At 43.1% G+C, this 20,630-nt stretch overlaps 1 protein-coding gene across 4 annotated transcripts in view; it reads left to right on the top strand.

Annotated features, from left to right (window-relative positions):
• LRCH1 (leucine rich repeats and calponin homology domain containing 1) overlaps window positions 1-9,616 on the top strand; it is a 188,818-nt gene extending 179,202 nt beyond the window's left edge. For 2 of the 4 annotated variants that reach the window (XM_079903022.1, XM_079903025.1), the window contains one exon: window positions 9,131-9,616. In XM_079903022.1, coding sequence (XP_079759148.1) covers window positions 9,131-9,241 — 111 coding nt within the window. In that variant the 3' untranslated portion in view covers window positions 9,242-9,616. Of the gene's footprint in view, window positions 1-1,110; window positions 9,110-9,130 lie in introns of those variants that run through there. The other 2 variants (XM_079903024.1, XM_079903023.1) reach the window with 1 other exon arrangement.
• Window positions 9,617-20,630: the final 11,014 nt, after the last annotated feature.

Here is a 20,630-nt window from a genome sequence, read left to right as displayed (position 1 = left end):
CAAAGGGCAATATTGTTGCAAAGTATATTATAAAATATATAATATATATATATATTTTAAATGCTTTGCCTAATTTGGACATAAAGCTGCATTTATGAACTATATCACAGATATTTTCAATCCTTGTTTAATTTGGAAACAAAGCCAGAACTTTGGTACATGCTGACATAGCAATTATAATCATTTTTAATTTGAAGCTGCGGTCGTTTCTGGTTCAGGAATTCAGGGTATCAGAAAACCATTTGCTTCCTGATAGCAGTAGGCATCCAGAGGTCAACTCATAGGACTATCTTATTTGTGCGTTTAGTTGATAAAGTAGGAATTCTGCCTCCTTACGTGGTGACTGTCAAGTAGACAAAACGCGGAGGCCTGTTGTCCCCGCCCCTCCCCCTACACATACCTGTTCAGTGGTGAAGAGACTTACACAATTCCTCTATGCAGGAATGTACTTTTATTCTAACTGCAGATCCAAGAAGCCTCTTCTAAACTTTTGGTTTATGTCCAGTTGTAAAAATGTGAAATTTAATGTAGTTTTTGGGCACATGTAGGCACATGATTAAAACTAGCATTCCCCAGAGTTTATCAATAATCCTAAAAGGAAAACAAATGAGGCGCATGTATAACCTTTCGGAGAGAAATACTTTATATTCAGTCTTCATAGACCAGGGTAAAAAATGCACTAAGAGAATGGTGAGGAAAGGTGGGGATTCAATTTTTAAGTTTGTATTTTTCCCTTTAGTATAGTGAAGACCTCAATGTCCCAGGTGCAAAGCTCTTATTCTTATGCCATTGCTGACTCATGATACCACTTAAATATTAAAACTGTTTGAATACCAGAAGGATGTATAAGTTACAGAACCTTCTATTCCTCGATAGTGAGATCTGGCTGAGGAATTTCTCTGGCCTATTTGCATAGACTGTGTTGGGTATGCTGCTTTTTGTAATTAATTAAACAATCTGTGGTGGAACGGGTTTTACCTGCTTGAAATAAGGGGTTACTCTTGCCATTTGCTAGTAACTAAAAATGTGTGCTTCTTTTTAGCCGTTGTTCTGTGTATTTTTAATTGTATGCACTGTCTCTTTCTGTTCTGATGGCTGCCCTCGGAATAGGCTGACCTCTGCTCTCCGTATGACATCCTGCAGTTGGATTTTCGTCACATTCGAAAGACTGTTGACACTCTGCTGGCACTCGGGGAGAAAGCCCCACAACCAACTTCTGCCCTCCGCTCCAGGGACCTTATAAGCTTCTGTCTTGTCCATATTCTCTTTGTAGTGCTGATATATATCACTTACCGCTGGAATGTTCTGTCTGCGTAATGCCCGCGTGTGCATCCCTACACTCTGCTCTGTCGCCCTGCTCCACGACAGGGTCCTTCCTCCCTCTGGGCCTTTGCCTTGCAAACTTCCATCCCTGTCATCTCTTCAGTAATCTCTGGAGTTTTGAAGCCGAACGTTTCCACATCAGATTTTCCAGAAGCACAAACTTTGTAGAAAGCAGCTCCCATTAGATAGTTTCTCTCACTTGCTGAGAAACAGTGAGGACAGAGTGTATCCACACCTCTTGCCTCCTCATCCCCATAGTGCCAGCAGCAGTGCTCTGCAGTACCTCTTCTCTCTCCCAGTGAGCTTTGCTGCCCTGGGTAGAGCCGAAGAAGGTTCCAGAACAGGAGCAGAGGGGATTTAGCGTATGAAAATCTTGCCATTGGGTCAGTATTTAAGTCGACTCCTAATTCAGGATTGGGCGATTTAACTGTAGAGGGAAGACAGAAAGCCAGCATTGGGGGTCCAGTTTGGTCTATAACGATCTTTAATAATGCCGCTGTTGACCAAGTTGAAAAATACCATCTGGAGAATGACTCCTTTGCTGGCCAGCCAGCTGGCTTCCTCCCTGCTTCCTGCAGCAGGAGCTGTGAAGGGCACCAGGGAGGGTGACCCCCCACTTCCACCCTGAGTGAGCCCCTCTGCCCTGCTGCCTGAGACAGGGCTGTGCAGAAGGGCGCTGGGGAGGAAGGATCCGGCGCAGTCAGAGTGCCCCTGGAGGATCCACGGCACACCACTCTTTCTGCGTAGTTCTACTTATTCCTTGTTTGGTCTACTCTGACCGAGGCTCTTAGAAAAGCATTTTCCAAAAAGAGCTTCTATTTTTAAATAATGTAATGGGTCATTTCGCTTTTTTTTTTTTTTTTTTTTTTTTGCTACATCACATCATAACTTCAGGTCTAGAATGTGATGGATTTGACAGTATTTATTTTCAAATAAAGCCGTGAGTCATGGAACATTCTTGGGCCTAGGGCTGGGGTTACTATGACAGGAACCAATAAGATTGCTCTTATTTTAGAAGAATGTAGTTTCTTCGGTGACTTGAAATTTCCATTTAACCTTTGATTTCCAGTGACATTAGCAACCTGCTTTTATGTTTAAGTAAGCTTAAAGGATTATATATTAATAACTATATCTGCTTTCGGAGCAATGTGATCAGTTTGCCATTAAAGAAAAAAGACATTAGAATCTTATCTAGGACAAGATATTCCTGGTTCTGGGATGTCGTTTTATAATATGAGACGGCCCTGCTCCAAGGTGAAGACAGACTCCCCTGTGCTTCTGTTTACCTCTGGTTGCCAAATATTGTTTCTTAAATTGGTGTGTGTGGGGGGGATGATGGAGTTCACTTCCTCAAGATAAATTTCTAGTTTACTCACATGGAAACAGTCTTTCTAGATGGCTACTAAGAATATAATTTTATTTTTCTGAACATTTCCATGAATCCAGGGGACTTGAGGATGTGGAAAGGTCACATAGTTAGAAGAATATATTTATAAAGATCCTTTGTTGGTAAATCAGGTGAGATTTTCTAACAGGAGACATTCTTTACATGATAATATCTTGAGTTCACTGAGCTTTTCCCTCCTGGTTTTGGGTTGATTGGTGAAATACAGAGTATGCGGAAGTTATCTAACGTCAGTTGTGTAATAAGTAACCCGCAGATGTACTGAATTGCCTTTGGTGCTATCTTGTACTCTTCAGTCTGTAACACAATAAAATCCCTTTGTACGATGTCTGACGAGCACCCTGAACCATAAGTTGCTTAATAAACACATGTTGGGTGACAGATCCAGGTTTTTATGGGCCCATCAGTACGTTAATTTGTGTGTATCCAGAGTCGCGCTCAGCGCTTCTGTCCAGCTGTTTGGATTTTTCTTCTTGAAGTGGGTGGGGGGCACAGGGAAAGAAGAGAGATGACTTACCGGGTGACCACCTGAAAGAAAATTCTGTGAAAACTGAGGAGCGCGATGCTGGGAGATCAGATTTAACTTTCAGCGCTGACTTGACATAGTTCTTTGGCCATGTTCATGTTTCAGTTCAGTACTTTGGATGCACCTTCACCTCTCATGTCATTAGTGTATCTGTACCCTAATGCGTTGCTCCTCTGGGGATCTGTTAGGTGGTATTTTTTCATCAAGGAGTCTGGTAACAAGCAGAGCACAGTTAATTTAGCCCTTTAGGCAAAGCTTGGAATGAACTGTCTTGTCCATGGCTACTCATTTCTATTCAGAATATTATTAAGCCTCCCCATGGTTCTTCCCCAAGGTACTCACACACCGACTCATAGGCTAGCGTGATGCCTGCCTTTGCCAGGTGACTAGGGATACTCGGCCAACCCACCTGTCATCTGAGAGGTGGTTGGGTGATTTATATGCGCATATTAAATCTTCCTCTCACAAGGAAAACCTTTTTTTTCAGTACTTACAATGCCTGATAAAAATTACCAAGCATTTATTTACATATTCTTTTTGAAATAGAAAGATCTATTTGAAATAGAAAGTTCTCTTTCTCCAGTTCTTCCAGTTGGTAGCAACTTGCTACTCCGTGTCAGGATTGCCAAAATAGGTGACAGCTAAGTAAGTTCTGTTAGTTCCTTCTCGTTATGGATTTGTGGTTCGTATGCAGCTCATGGTACTTGGGGAGAGACATATAAAACAGTGCTGGGGGGAAGGGCCCCACAGAGCTCAAAAGCAAGACAGCTGAGTAGGAGTTTCATCAATGAGTAGAGAAGTAAAGGCACTTGATATCCTGATACTAGTCATTTGTGAGTGAGAAATTGAATTTAGGGCATAGTGGCTAGGGTTATCTCTCTATAATCCATGCTGGTCTCTGTCATAAGGAAAAAGGGCGTTTCACCTACAGGGTAAAAGTCATGGACAGTAGATTAAAATTTCAGGAGCTTGAAAGTGGTTCCGGATGAGGTGAACAATATTTTAATGTGATTTTCTTTCAGGAGATTAGGTTTTTAAAATTAGGCTTCAGATTTTGAAATTAGTTCTCAATAAACTATCAGGTATATATAATAGAATGTACGCTTTTCTCCTTAAGACCATGAGGGTCCAGTTCCTTGCTTTTTCACTGGATTTTGTTTATGATTTCGTTCATTCATTCATTCCTCACATATTGAATGAGCACCCTTTGTACAAGACCCCATCTTGGGGATAAAAAGGTGACCGTGACACGTGACCCTGTCTTCAAAACTCAGGAGTCAGCAAACTTCTTCTGTAAAATGCCAGTAAATATTTTAGGCTCTGGGGGCCATACCATCTCTGTTAGGACTACCCAGCTCAGCTGCTACAGTGTGAAAGTAGCCACAGACGCTCGTAAATGTGTCTCAATAAAACTTTATTTACAAAAACAGGCTATGGGCTGGATCGGCCTGCAGGTTTTTGGACCCTGTGTAGTGGATCTAGTGGACAAATAAAGAAGAATTCAATGTGATAAGGTCCTGTGATAGGTCAGATACAAGATTCTGTATATGAAACACGTGGACAGGGGGGCCCAACCCTGATGGGAGTGGGTGATCTCTGAAGCCTTCCTAGAACCGTGACGTTTGCACTGAGGCCTTAAAGATGTGCAGGAATAGCCAGGTGAAGGGTGTACGGATTAGGGAGGTGAGAGAAGGGGTAGTTGTGTGTAGAGAATAAATGTTCTAGAAAGAAGGACTAGAAAGCAGCGCGGCTGGGAAGCAGAGAATCAGATGAAGAGTGACAAGAAATCCTCTCTGTCTGGAAGAGGTTGACACGGTCTGCATTTCACATCGGAAGAAGCTGCCCCTCGGAGCCCTCACACGGCAAAGCAGGAACTGAAGTTCTCTTACATGAAAATGATGCAGACAGTTTTGTTTTAAGGTTCAATCCGTTAGTGCCAGGACTTTACATTTTAGAAGCAGACTGAACACCATGAAGAGTGCTGCATGGGTGACTTTATTTTGTCTAGCGGTGGCCTGGCAGGAGGCCTGTGACTGCTAGAGAGCGTAAGAAACTATAGAAGAAGGAGAGCCAGGCGGTGATGGCGATCTGCCTGCTCCCATGAGGCATTTGCCGCCAGAACAAGACGTCTGGCCCTCACTGCGAAGAGAAACCAAATGAGCTAAGTGACAGAGCTAACGCCTTTCCCCGAGCTGAGGGTTCTCTGATGCCCACCTGACGTTGAATTTGGTGGGACTGGCCTGGAGAGGACTCCGAGGGGCCAGGGGCCTCTTCCTATCTCCTGGGCACAGACAGGACCTGCTCGCTGGTTGGTCAAGGACCTTACGGGAAGCAGCATGATGTCGTGGAAGGGGCCCCAGCTGTAAGATGAGACACAAGTTCAAATCCTGGTTGCAGTACTTACCTGCTGTGTGACCTGAGCAAAGTTAAACTCTCTACATCTCAGTTTTCTCCTCTGCAAAGTAGAGAGATTGTATCTACCTCGCAGAGTAGTCATAAAGAAAAGACCAATGCAAATCCATAGCACTGGTGCCAGGCCTGTAGGAGGTGCCCCCAGAAGGCTTGCGAAGTTGGAATTTAGTCTTTATGGCTTACCTGCCTTTTCCAGCCCTGCTTGTTGTGGCTCAGAAGAGGGGTGGGTGAGGGCGTAAGAGTGAATATTTGTTTCCGCCATTGGAGAAACAATGCGAAGGACAGGACGAGTCCTTCAGAGGGGGCTCAGAATATTTTTACGCAGGATACTGCTTTATGATTCTGTTCTGTGCTTTAAGAAGAAACACAACAAAAGGAGCTCATGGGTATCCTAGAGCAGTCTGCTGCTGCATTCTCAATGAAAGCCACTCATCTCCTCTAACAATGAAATCGTGATGCATTTAAACTCAGTGTAGATATTCACCTCTCCTTTAGATCCATTATATACAAGGTGAGGTGACCCTTCTCTGTCATTTCCCATCAAGCTATAAATCCACAGCAGTTCCTTCCCCATCACAACTTGTAGCTCACTTCAGGGATCCCCTCCCCCATGGGATATGCAGCGACAGGACTAGTGTGATGGAGGTGGCCTTCTAGCCATCCTCAAAGCCCCTCCGTATTTCTGGCAGGCTCCCCTTGCTTGTCTTGTCAACCAGCATCTGAAGTCATGATTCCCATCAGTCTCCCTCCCAGTCCTGTGATAGAACAACCACAACTGCCATGTTTTCATAAGGTTTCTATGATCTGACGCTAGTCTTCGTAGGTACCTCCAACCCTATAATGTAATCTGAGGGCACCTCAGGGCTTCTTAGAGTCTGAATTAAAAGGGAAAGCCAGAAAGGATGCAAGGGATACCTTTTTATGTCTTTTATTTACTCCTTGTCACCAGCTGTAAGGGTGGAAGGGAGAATTTTGAACTCTGCACCTGGTTTAGGAATGAGGAGACCAGGAAGGTGAGAAATGCCTGGGAGAGGGGATGACGTTAAGCTGACTCGGTGTGTGACACCTCCAACATCCTGTCAGCAGGAGGCTAAGGCCTCAGTATCTTCCCACCCTTGTTTCTCTGGAGCCCCAGCCCTTCCCAAGCATGACCTCGAGCATGGAAACTCAACTCTGCAGACCACTGGCCCCACCACTCATCAGTGGAGACATGTCACAGCTCAAGCAGGACTCAGGATAGCCCCCTCAAAGCCATCATGCACAGCGATTAGGCTTTGTGCAAATTTTAGTTCTAGAATTCAGGAACGTTTGTGACTAAACATAGGGGAGCACAGGTCAAGAAGCAAAATACCTTGTTCAGAATGCCTTGGGCAAATCTATTGCTTTAAAATTTCTATTCACGTTCCTTGCCCAGTCGTGCTGCATTATTGATCTCAGTGTTTTTCTCACCGATTTGTTGAGCTTTTATGTGTCAATATAAAACCCTTTGTAATTTGACGCAAATAATTTTTTTTACAGTTTTTTGTTTATCCTTGAATTTTTTTTTTTTTTGACACACAGAAGCTGTATACTTTCAGGTGATCAATTGTTTTTATCTTTTCCTTTGTGATTTTTATATCACCTTTTCATCCCCATCCATTTACCAGAGAAAATATTAAATACGTATCTATATGTTACTGGGAGGAATGTTGTGGACGTTTTTTAACATTTAACTCTTCAACTCATCTCAAATTGATTTTAGCATGTGGTATAAAGTGAAGACTTATTTTTTTCCCCAAGTAATACCTTGTACCAGGAACTTAACCATAATTAGCAGCCATTTATAATATCCTACTGGGGTGCTGTGGGAGCCATAAGAATGAGGAAAATATATCGCTGCCCCCGTGGGACCAGCCTTAGACCAATGCAATGAAATTCGGCTGATTTCACAAGCCCATGGCAAGCAGAAGGTGTCAGGAAAGGGTACACACTGACCTCTGGCTGCGGCAGAAGGAGGAAGCACCGTCCATCCTGGCCTAGTGCCCTGTCACAACTCAGACAGAACCTCCGATTCTTTCTCAGGCTGATGTTTGGCTGCGAAGTTGGCAAGCAGCATAAAGTTGCCTCCCCTCAACACACCACTGATGACAAGATAATCCTATTTGATACACAGCAGCCGCTTGAAATAATTGTTAAAATTGTATTGTAAAGAATCGGCTGTTTTATATTGACAAGTGGCCATTTCTCAAGGCCTGGAGTCAGAGTTTGAGATACTCTGAATTTACCATAAGTTAGGGAAGTGGGAGGGATGGGGGATGGTAAGACTGCGAGCGTAGAGCCCACCAGCATTTCGAGGTTGTGGAACAGGTTCTTGGAGATGTCACGATGTGTCTTTGGATGACCTTTTTAAGAGCACAGTGCCCGCATCTGGGGTACTTAGTGGACAGTCCTGCATTGACGCAGCAGGAATACCTGATTCCTCCAGCAAGAGAACTGCAAGGAAGCAGTGCTGATCGGAGACCTGATTGGCTTCGTGTTAAACACTGTGTCCACCGCCTGGGGCTTGACGCAGCTCCCAATTTCAACTGTCCTTAAGACCAGTGGTTATTGGACTGTGGAAAACACACCATCTTTGGGTAGATGAGAGGGAGTGTTTGCTGTGGAGTTGTTTCCCAGCCAGGGAGACACACTCTGGAAGGAGATTCCCTTGTATGGTATCAGACCAGGGTCAAATGACAAAAGTGTAAAATTATTTTGTTTTTGCTCTTTTGTAAACTGGTGGTTGAGCGTGCGGGGTGCCACACACAGGGAGTGAGCCGCCTTGGTTATCTTCCTTGAGCAGTATGTGCTGGACATTTCCCAAGAGCAAAAATACAGTATGAGAAAGTAGCAGGATATTTGTGTCTTTGACAGTTTTATAAAAGAGTCTTAAAAGGCAGGCTCTTAAACGCTGTGGTTAAAATTACTTATTTACAAGGCTGTTCATAAACTGTGAAGAAAGCATGCCTCCATTCCAGAGATCACAGGAAATAAAATGAACTAAATCAAGATTTATGGTCAGTAGAATGGTGTGTGGTCTGTATAAATGAGTATTCAAGTTCCTTTAAAATGCGTGAGAGGCTATGTGAAGTTTTGCTGTATAAGAATATAAGCTAATATGTTCTTGGTGGGTGGTTTCCAGCTGACGGTATGTAGCTCACTTATTTAGTGTCAAGGTTTTTAAAAAATGTTTAGCTCTTTTGCACATTTCAGGATGATTGGAAGTCTTTCTAGAACAACCCTCACTTGTGGAAAATCATTGTTTTCTTTGCAAACACAGGAAAGGTCTTTGCAAAATGAGTTGAAAGCTAGGGAGAGAGCACAGTCTGAAGTGATTAGATAGGCATACTTCAGAGCTCGACTTAACTCCTGTCAGTGGTATCTCGAGATTTTGTAATGAGATTCCAGTCATCTAAAAATCAATGCTTTGTTCTTCTTCCTTTTAGGAAAAACTGTGTCTGCCCCATCACATCCTTGAAGAGAAAGGCCTGGTCAAAGTGGGCATCACCGTTCAAGCATTGCTAGATGTAACTGTAACAAAGGCTCTATTCACATGAGACCAACTCCTCTCCTTTGGGTCGTGGCTCAGACGTTTTTGCGGTCAGAGATCCTAAACTCTCCTCTCAGCACCTGCCCCCTCCAACCTCCCACTCACTGCTTGTCAGTTCCCCAACTCTAGTTGAATTGACGGGAGGACACAAAAGAAGATTTTCTACCTTTCATAACTGACTCTGACATTAAGACCTGACAGATATTTGCCTAAAACCCCGTGAGGGAGCTGGTTGTGAAGGACCAAGCAGCTCATCAATGCCTTCTACAACCTCCTTCATCCCTTCCATGCTCACCCACTGCCATTACCAAAACACCAAGCACAGCCGTTTTGCAGCAAGATGCATTTGTTTTATTAAAACCAAACGCAATGTGTATTTTGGGGGGGGGCGGGAGGGGAACTTGCAGTCAGGTTTTTTGCCACCAAATTTTTCAAGAAGTTTCTTGAGACCATTGCCTTTTAAAAAAACTATTTTCGACATACAAAATATTTATATAAATATTATTTATTAGTGAGTTGTTATTCATCCTTTGGATGCAAATTGTAAATTAGGAAACTATTTTATTACTGCTTTTTTGTGGTTAAACACTTTATTTTAATATTATAAATATTGAGTTATTTTCTATCCTCTTTGGTGTGCAAGTAGTCCATAGTCATGTTTTCTGGTGTATAAGACTCAAAAAAAAAATTAAGCAAAAAGCAGGTGCTTCTGTGACAAGAACTATTTTCTGGGGGAGGCGTTATTTATACTTTGGTTTCTGGAACATTGGTCTTATTTATATTTTCTGCATTCCATCCAGCTTCCTACATTCCAGCAGCCCTGTTGTCCCCTGATATAATGAACTGACAGAAATCAAGAGAGCACCCCAAAGTTGTTTGTAAATAGCTGTGATGGAAAAAAAAAAAAGACATATTAAACTTGAAGATAAAATGTGAACAGTTATTTTTTTGGGTTCATACTTACTTTGCTATGCACAAAACATTCACGTTTTAACATGAAGAAGTAACAAGTGTTGGCGTCATGTGTCTTGTAGTGTAATTTTGCACTGTAACTTGGGTAATTAAAAGTGTAGCACCAAAGGTAGAGAATAAGGAAGTGGTATAGGAAAGTGGAGATGAGAAAAAGGTTATCGTTCAACCAAGAAGTTTTTTAAGGGCCGCTTCGGTGGAGAGTGGTCAAGAATTAACTGAAGGTATATAGGACTTGGATCGGGAGACCAGCACTTTTTGCAGCTGCCCGTTTTAAAAGAGGAAACTATTCTGAGATGTAGACGTGCTTATTTTATTGCAGCTTAGTTGGTGGCTTTCAAAGTAGTCCGTCAAACACGGCAACGTTCACAGCCTCTGGTGTGAAACCGCGGGAGTGAGTCAGTAAATTGGTGGAGTAGTTGCCTGCAAGAGCAAGGCGGGCTCAGGAGAAGGTGAAGTAAGTAGCGTTCGTGAGGCTGAGTGGCCCAGGAGGGAGCAAGTTCAGAGAAAGCAACGACTAGAGAAAATCCAGCTAAGGAAAGGGGTCCGTGTTGGTCTGAGAGAGTCACATAAGACTTCACAGACACACAACCTATTTTAGGCAGTTACGTGCGTGTGCACTCGCCCTGCAGTTACAGACAGCCCAGTAATTCGTCTTTCAGAATCTTGCGAATGCTGACTGCATCGTCACCTCTGTGAAAAGCCATTGTAAGTTTTTAGAGCAGCAGCCACAAGTTATAAGCCAAATATAAAGGCGAACACAAAAGAAAAGACACCAGGAGGACGGTATGCATTGAAATTGAACACAGACTTACATCAGCCAACGCCAAGGCTGTCCTCCTGTCTAGGCAAGGAGGGAGGGGTTACTGAAAATAGTCATTTGGATTGGCAGCTAGCAGTTACTTCCTATCAAATGTACTGTGCACTTTAACCGAGTTTAAAATATATGTTAATATTTTCCTGTACTGCACAAATACCTGTTTTGTCCAATAGCATAATGGTGTAAAAAAGAAAACACTCTGAACAAAGAGCGTATTCAGTGTAAGCGACAGTCAGAGGTTGATCATAGAAATAGGAATTTAGATGACTGCACCTTGATGGGCATTGAGAATGCAGGGTCCTGAATTTTTTTTTTTTTTTACATGTATATATATATGGCAACATGAAGCTCTGTAATCCTTGTTTTGAGAGATTTTCTTTTTCAAAATTAAAATATTTCTTTTGATATTGATTTTCAGTATTTTCTTGCGGTTGGCTGTATAATATGAATGGCTTCAATATTTTGTCAAATGGCTTTTTTTTCTTCGAAATGCAGTCCTCGTATGGCTAAGACGTCTTCAAGATCTTCGTCCGTTGTTCGTATGTGCAATAAGATGCGCGTGGCCGGCTGACAGCGCCCTAAGTGAACGCCATGTGCGTGGTGCAAATACCCTTCCTTTTATGATTTAACAGCCATTAAAACTTTGAATTTGTACAAACCATCTTCTGATTGACTTCCCCGTCAGTTGCCATGGTGGAGTCCAGGTGTACATCAGGTGTCTCCACCTGTCCCTCGGCTGGTGGCTCCAGAAGTGTTTTCAAGGAAACCTGAATGTGGCGCATGTTGTGAAACCCCAGGGTCTGGTCCTCTCTCCCAACTGCCTCCTGTGGAATCTGACCCTCAGGGAGTAAAGTGGCTTCCTGATTATACCTCCCATAAATCCGGGTCGGTGTTACCATTTTCCCCACACGTCCCGCCCAACTCTGGTAGGAGAGCAGCTGCTTTGAGGAAGTCAAGGGAAAACCATGACATGTCGTTTCTGCCTTCTCGTCCTAACCCACACAGAGCGCACAAGACTCGAGACTCACAGCCTGAGCAGGGACAGCAGGGACCAGTGTCAGGGCCTCTACGTTTAAGACCCGTATCTACGGAGTCAGGAAGAGCTATGCCTTGCCTGTGATGTTCTGACTAAAAGTGCTGCAACTGTGCCCACCTCCAAGAGCTTAGCCCTCTTGGTCTCTCGCGCATTACAGAAGTCCAGTGCTTCACAGACACTTTGCATTGTAAGCTGGCTGGAGCAACTGGGAATGTGTGAAGGACAAGGGAAGGGATGGCAGTGGGAGTACTGGGGGAGCCTGGCAGGGGCATGTTTGCATTAGGGTCACCCATGCAGCTCAGCCATATGGCATAGGCCACAGCTGGGGACTGTCCCAGAGACTGAATTCTAGCCAACAGCTGCATCTGGGGACTTCCTAGTTCTTCCTGAGTGACCCCAGTGGGACTGGTTATCTAATCTTCGTCTTCCACTGGCAGTCAGCTGGCAGACATCAGGTCCCGTTGAGGGTGTGTGTGTGTATGCAGGATTTCACTCTAAAGAACTCTCTCTACTCCCCACACTCACATGCTAATGGGCCACCTTAATGGCCAGTATGTATTGAGTGGTTACTGTGAGTCAAGTGTTTCTTCTGAACTGTAAGCTCCATTAAAACAAGGCTGCTTGTCTATTTGGTTCTCTGCTGATCTCCCTCCATTGCTTAGAAAGCACTTATCATGTAGTAGGCACTGGAGACGTGCCAGTTAGAGGAGGTAATGAACTTTACATACATTATCTCAAAAAGCTCTTACCGAAATGCAGTAAGGAAGGGACTTGTAGTAGACGCCCGTGGGGTTGCCGCCTAAGACCACGTGCTTCTAGGAACTAACCCTGCATCCTATACCATGAGGTTTTGTATGGGTTTATTTGTTTGTGTTTGTTTGGGCTGCACTGCGTGGCATGCAGGATCTTAGTTCCCCAGCGAGAACCTGTGGCCCCCGCGGTGGGAGCGCAGAGCCCCAACCACTGTACCGCCAGGGCATTCTCTATGTGGTTCTTTTTTAAAATTATTTATTTATTTATTTATTTATTTATTTTTGGCTGTGTTGGGTCTTCGTTGCTGCGCACGGGCTTTCTGTAGTTGAGGCGAGTGGGGACCGCTCTTTGTTGCGGTGCGCGGGCTTCTCATTGCTGTGGCTTCTCTTGTTGCGGAGCACGGGCTCCAGGTGCATGGGATTCAGTAGTTGTGGCACATGGACTCAGTAGTTGTGGCTCTCGGGCTCTAGAGCACAGGCTCAGTAGTTGTGGCGCACAGGCTTAGTTGCTCCGCGGCATGTGGGATCTTCCCGGACCAGGGCTCGAACCCGTGTTCCCTGCATTGGCAGGCGGATGCTTAACCACTGTGCCACCAGGGAAGTCCCTCTCTATGTGGTTCTTAACTGATGCTGCCCACCCGGCTGAGGAGCAGCCCTCCTATTCACAATTGGCCAATAAGTCTCTTGCAGGATTTTAATTCTTGCCTGGTGACTGAAGACAGAAGACATAAAACCTGGAAAACACCTAGAGGATAAAAATGACATACAGGGAGAAGTAGCAGAGAAAACTCTGCTGTTTGCATTCTTGGATCCAGTAGTAAAGGATCCTGTATTTCTGAAGCTTAGGTAGTCCAACCTTCCGTGAGTGCTTCCAAGAGGCTATGACTTTGCATCAAATCAACTTGAGCTGGGCTTCTATCACTTCTAATCTAAGAGTGCAAATTAACAAGGAGAAACTGAGACTCAGAGTATTCAAGTCACTCGTTCAAGGTCACAACAGGTGAGAGAGCAAGGCGGAGTCAAGTTCAGCTATGTCAGGCCTTTGTCCTTTTCACCATGCAGAAGGGCTTCCCAGCAGAGCTAACCCAGGTGAAGTTTCTAGAGTTAGAAGAAAAGAAAGTCGACAATACTTAAGATGTGTGGAGATACAAAAGAAAGCATATTTATATAATAAAACCTGTTAAGCTGAGCTTGTTGGGACCAGTTCAGATGCTAAGTAAGACAGGTCAAGGTCAGAGCAAAAAGTGCAGGAAAAAAAAGAGATTTACAAGACAAGCACAGTGAGAGGAAGCACTCCTCACTTTGGTGTGAGGTCCAGGAAGAAGCCTCTGTTTCCTTGCCATTTTTGTCTCCCAATTTAATAAAACATTGCTGTAATTTTTTTTTTAATTTGGGAACTTTTCTTTCTGTTTATCAAAGTGATACATGTTCATCATGGAAACTTGGGAAAGTATAAAGAGGTAGGGGAAAATCACCAGTAATCCCACCTTAAGGGAACTGTTAAACTTTTGAAATATTTTCTTTGAGATATTGCTATGTATTTTTACACAGTACAACTTTATATACTGGCCTTTTTCTCCCCCTTGTTAATGGTAGAGCATACGCATTTTTCCAGGACAGTACTGTTTGCTGAAAGAAATTGTGGGCACTAAGGCGTTAATAGGATATTTTAGAGGCTTCCTCTAGAAGCACCTAGAAGAATGTCTAGTTCCTAGAAGCATGTGGTATTAGGTGGGCAATACCTAAAAGAAGCAGACATTCCCTGAGATAAGGGTAAGAGCCCTTAGGTCTTCGGTGATAGGGAGCCGGGGGTGGGGGGTGGGGGTGCATGGAGGTGGGAATGGGGAAGTACCATCAGGAGGAGGTGGCCAGTAGGGGGTGCATTCTGGAATGTGGCCACTAAGGGTGATGAGACCAAAGAAGTGGGAGGCAGTTACCTGGAGAAAGTCCATCTTAACTACTATTCTCTGTGCCTTTCAAACGCTGGATTTGAAGGTCAATTGGTAACAACACTCATGAAAAAAAGTGGCTGAGGATTTGCGGCGGGGCAGTCATTGGTATTTCTGCAGGATCAAATGGGGTAGGGTGGGGTAGGATTGGGGAGGAAAAGTGGGTCGGGGTAGGCTGCCTGCTTTCCCCAGTGATTAGACCTGCCAAAGTAAATAAAATTGAGTACTTGGCCAATAAACGCTCCCTAACAACTATTGCTTTTCTTTGAGAAGTAAAAGAAAGTATTTGATCTCTTGGAATTTGATCCCCACATAAATATCTGCTATAGTCACAAGAGCTGGGGGCTGGGGACAGAGGAGAAGACGCCTTTGCTGCCCGAGGAAGGCTCCGCGCAGCCTCTGTTGAGCATGGCGTGTGTTAGGTGTGTGTTAAGCGAAAACACCGCTACATATTCTTGTTGCTTAACTGGAGACAACTCTGCTTGGAAGTTAAGGTTGACTTTGTGTCCTTTGGCTCCTTTCCTGCTTTCTGATTCACTTCTTCAAATTGCTGTCTAACATCTCCTTCAGTCTGCTCTCAGCTTGTCTCTTCATTTACAGGGAAAATGGAGGCCATCAGATGTGAACTGTCAAATCATTTCCTGTCTTGGAGGAAAAAAATGACCCCTCACCCTTCCAAGGTTAAACACCCACTCCGCAACTGCAGGGGATTTTGTGTGATTGTCTCTCTCTGTCTCTGTCTCTCCTCCCTCCTCCCTCCCGTCTTCTCCAACCTCTCCTCTCCATCTATCGTGATTCAGCCACAAGTTCAAGCCTTACCAGCCCGTAAGAAACACTTCCCTTAAGTTCACCTTTCTGCTCAAAAAACTGTCTCTTGTCTTCCCAGACCCTTAGGGAATGTTCTTTGAACAGTAGTCTGTGAACAATACTGGCGTGCATGCTCCAGGAGTCCAGGAGTCTGTGTTTTGTTTACTGCCCTATCCTTGAGGCCTGGACAGTGGCTGATATATAATAGGTGCTTGATAAGTATTTGTGGAATAAATGAACAAATGCCTTCACTTTCCATTCATTTTCCCTGCTATCCTCACCACTCCATTGAAAACACTCATAATAACGTCATGGGTCCCATCCCAATGACCAGATCCAGTGGCCTCTTTTCAGTCCTTGTTCAGTTGATCCTCCTGTAGAGTTTGGGATGGTTGAGCCCTTGATGCTTGAAACCCAAGCTTTCTCTTCTGGTGCTATTTTTCTGTCTCAGAGTGGGTTTTTTTCCCCCATTTTCTTCATAGTCTCCACTTTCTGTTCTTTTTTTTTTTTTCTTTAAGGAGGAATGCTCGGCACTCTTCCGTCCATGCCAGAGATATCTGGTGGTGATCAACAGCGGCAATGATGTATAAATCTACATATCTTTACGATTCTAACTCCTGCTTCCTCTCTGACATCCAGAATGATGTAACTCTGGGTGTCTTCACTTGGATGTCCTTGTGAAGGTCATCCACTTGGAGGTTCTTCAAACTTAATGTATTTGAGATTGAACTCCCCCTCTACCTTCCCAAACCTCTTCTTTTTCTCATGTATTTCCTGATTCAATGTTTTCACCACCTCCCCAGCCTCCCAGGCTAGACGCGGTAGGGTCATCACTGGTGTGTCCCTTTCAGTTGGTCACTGAACCATGTAGATCCAGAAACATCTCTCAGCCCCAGCACCCTCTCTTCATCCCTACCACCTTAGTGCCAGCCCTCATCCGCTCTCCCCGAGATGAGGTCCATCTGGTCTCCCTGTCTCCCTCATTTTTACTCCCTTCCCCTTCGACCACAATAATGTGAATAAAGCACAAGTCTTAGCATGTCTCTTCCCTACTGGAAGCACCTTCAGTACCTCGCTATTACTTGTTCAACAGGTTTCAGTTCCATGGATGCCTTTCCAACCTATTAATTTGCGGCTAACATCGTCTGGAGCAGCTCGGCCAGTCTCCCCGCTACCCCCCAACCCTGCCGGGGTCTCTGATGTCTTTGTTCCCTGGGCTAAGCTAAGCTTGCTGCTTAGAATGTCCTCTCACCTCTTCTTGGCTTTGCAAAGCGCTACCCAGGCTTGAAGACCCAATGTTGTAGGCCCAACGCTTTTCATTTCGGTGAACTTTCCCCTCCCCCTCCACATGATTTCTTTCTCCTTGGCACTCATGAAAAAAGAATCCATTCTGCTGTAGTTGAATGTTTGTTTCCTAATAAACCTCTTTTATCGAGTTCATATTAGACAAATACTAATTTCAGTGGGGAAAAGGGCATAAGACCCACAATAATTTATCTGTTCTCTTATAGAAAACTTAATAATCAGAGTAGTCACAGATCCAAGTGATGAAGAAAACTAAATGCAATAGCTGATGCTTATTGAGTAGTTATGACCTGACTGGCCCTGTTCAAGGTTTGTCCTGTAAGTCTCACAGCAACCCTATGAGATAGCACCTACAGTAATCCCTCAGCCTGGACTTTGTGCAATGAGCCAGTTCAGAACAACTGAGTAAGGCTGGACTATTAGCAGGATTATTTTAGAATTTATATTTAAAAATCAAAATGATCATTCCAACAGCTGTGTACAGCTTCTCTGCTCTATGACCAAGACATGGGCTGCGTTATTCTACATTGAAGACAGGAAATTTCTGTAGTCCGTCAGGTTTTCTTTATATATAACCAGAAAAAAGAGTTATTTGCTATTTATTCTGGAAAACTTTTTTTTACTGTGTGGTCTGCTGTGCTTCTCCTAATCAAAACACTGGGTGGCAGTGTTTTTACTGAAATGATTTTAGAAGAAAACCAAAAGGACTAAGTTTTAGTCTTTTGAGAATAACAATCCTGTTTATCCAGCAATGACCAAAAAGGCAATACACCTTCAATCCATCACCCGAACAACCTGTGCTCAATATTACAACTCTGCATGCAGGGGTTAAACACACGCGCACGCGCACACACACACACACACCCCTAGCTAGATTTCAGAAAGTTTTCTGAAATACCATCTTGATAAATTAAAAAAAAAAAAAAAATCTCCTGTCTCACTCAGTTCTCGCCTCTAAGCCTCATTTTCCATTCATATTTGAATTTGTCCAACAAACCCAATAAGATGAAAATGTTATTTGACTGGTTGAATACATACTGTTATCATCCCAAAGAGGAAGTGCTAGGATTCTCTTCTTCACCCCTACTATCACTCATTAAGCATCACCAGTGGCGGGAGACTGACACCTGGTGCCAAAGAGAAGAGAAGGAAATGGGAAATTCATTGCTCTTGGATTGGAGTCCTGGACTCAGGCCAAATACTACAAGGATCTAGATTCCTTTTATTATCTTTGAAGACCAAAAGGACATTTTCTCTGGATTGGCCAGGGCTACTAAAAGATGTGAAGAAGTTTATGAGCTATGTTTTCCTGGAGGAAAATATTTTGTTTCTACAGCCAAGCAGCCTGGGAACAGGCAAAGTACAAATTAATAGCACAGCAGATATTCTGTGTTGGTTCTCACAGACTCTTTTCTTTTACACACAAAGCTGTGGTAGGGACCTTTGGGGGTCTCACACTTGCCGCATGTATCCCCAGCCTATGAACTACTTCCGTATAATTGTATGTATTAACATACCACAGTGTTATGTATATTATAAAGCATGCTGAAAAATACACATCTTAGCAGGAGGGAATGAAGTAAAAATTAACACAGGCAGAAGCTCTATTACACTCCCGTGGACAGTCTTGTGCACTCTCCTTAGAGAGCACTCCTCGCTTTGGAGTCCACTGGCACCAAAGCACTGGTCACTAATATCTGGGTAGGAAGAGAGTGATTTCATACGGGCATCTTGTCTTGCTATGCTCCACGGTCCTGTGAGTTAGAGGGTGAAGGGGCTCTTGTCTACGCCATTTTCAGAGGAGGAATCAGCCTGATAAGGATGAAATAACTGATAAGGATGAAATAAGCTGCCCAAGGTACCTACGGAAGCAAGACACATATCAGGTTTTCTCCTTCTGCAAGTATCGTTATAATAATTTTTTTTAAAGAGTGTTTTTGAATCATAACAAATTCTCAAGACTGTAAAGAAAGTAAGAAGCACAAAAATGTTGACACAGATTGGTGTAAGCACTGTTTTATCTTCTTGGCTTTCAACATTTATTAAACATTAATGTTTAAAATTCATGTTTTACAACTCAAAATATACATAAATAACTTGTTTGTGAAAATGATCTCATCCATCAAAAGTAAATCCCCTTTGACTAGCATCCAACGTGTATGTCCAACGTGACCAAATACAAGACAACCCTGAACAGGAGGAAGCCTGCATTTTTCTGATGAGAATATGCAAAAAAAGTTGTTTGGCTAATTTGAAATATGTTTATGAACACTTCAAATACAAAATTCGTGTCTATTTTTCACAGCTTAGTATGACACATATTAAAAATATTTTTTAAAACATCAGCTTGGAATTTTTCCGCTGTAAGTTTTCAAGAAATAATTTTATCCAGACTCTTGCATCTTCAAAATTAGAGAACTCACAAGCCATCATGCGTCACCTTCACATCTAAGTAGTTTCTAAGTGAGATACAACATTACTTGAATCTATAAATGATGTGGCCACTGGAAATTGTATCCTCTCAAATAAGCATCCTGGTATAACGTCAGGAATTTTTTCGTCTTCATGCAGTAGTATATCTATGATCTCCACATCATGATTACTTAATAGATTTTTAACATAAACTTCTCTATAACACATATGAAAAAGTGTATAAATCTTAAGTATATGGCTTGATGAATTTTCAAAGTGAACACACCCATGCAACCAGTTCCTAGATGAAGAGAGTGTCACTAGTCCCCTAAAGGACCTTGCATGCGACTCTCTAATCACTTCTGCCTAGGGCCCACCCCTCCCCCTGCTATCCATAACCCCATCCTGACTTCTAACATCATGGATGAGTTTTGCCTGGCTTGGATCCTTATATGAAATGGTACAAAATGATTTATACAGTTTATGTTTTGTATTTGATTCTTCCACTCGAGATTGTGTTTGAGACGTCCTCCGTGTTGCTGCATCTAGTTTTAGTGTGTTCATTAATGTGGACTATTCCACGGTATGAATACTCCGATTTTACCCATCCTCTTGTAGATGGGCATTTGGGTTGTTTCCAGATTCGGGCTATTAGGAGCAGTGTTGCTCTGAACATTCTCATATAGGTTTTACATACACGTTTCTGTTGGGTAAACCTCGGGTGGAATCATTAGGAAGGGCCATATGTTCGATCTCAGCAAACCCTGCCTGTTACACTCCCATTAGCAGGTCATCGTACAGCCAGGCCAACACTTGGGATTTCTGTTGTCTTAACTTTAGCCATTCAGGTAGGTTTTGTAGTAGCATTTTTTTGTTTCCATTTCCCTGATCCTATGAAGTTAAGCACATTTTCATGTATTTATTAGTCATACTTATGTCCTATTTTGTTAAGTACCTAATTGAATCTTTTGCCCATTTTTCTGTTGGTTTATCTTTTAAAAAATGAATTTATGGAGCTCTTTATATATTCTAGATACAAGTTCTTTCAGATACCTATATTGTAAGCACCTCCACCCACTTCATGGCTTGCCGCTACTAGTAATCGTGGCTTTACTGTATCGTATTGTTTCTTAAGGGGATCTTAATGAGGGTTTTACAACATTTATAGTGATCCAGGAAATCTGTCAATTCCTTTGCCTCTTTTTATATCTGATTCTGTCAGGTGACTTTTGGAAGCAAACAAAACTAGTATTAGGAGTTCATTTGTAGGTTATTTGTTGTTTATTATAAAGTCATTGAGATGGTTCCTTATTATGTGAGAGACTGAGAATTTTTTTCTGGTGGGG

Source organism: Stenella coeruleoalba (assembly GCF_951394435.1).
Source record: "Stenella coeruleoalba genome assembly, chromosome: 18".
Classification (NCBI taxonomy): Eukaryota; Metazoa; Chordata; class Mammalia; order Artiodactyla; family Delphinidae; genus Stenella; species Stenella coeruleoalba.
This window is presented reverse-complemented; position numbering and strand designations above follow the sequence as displayed.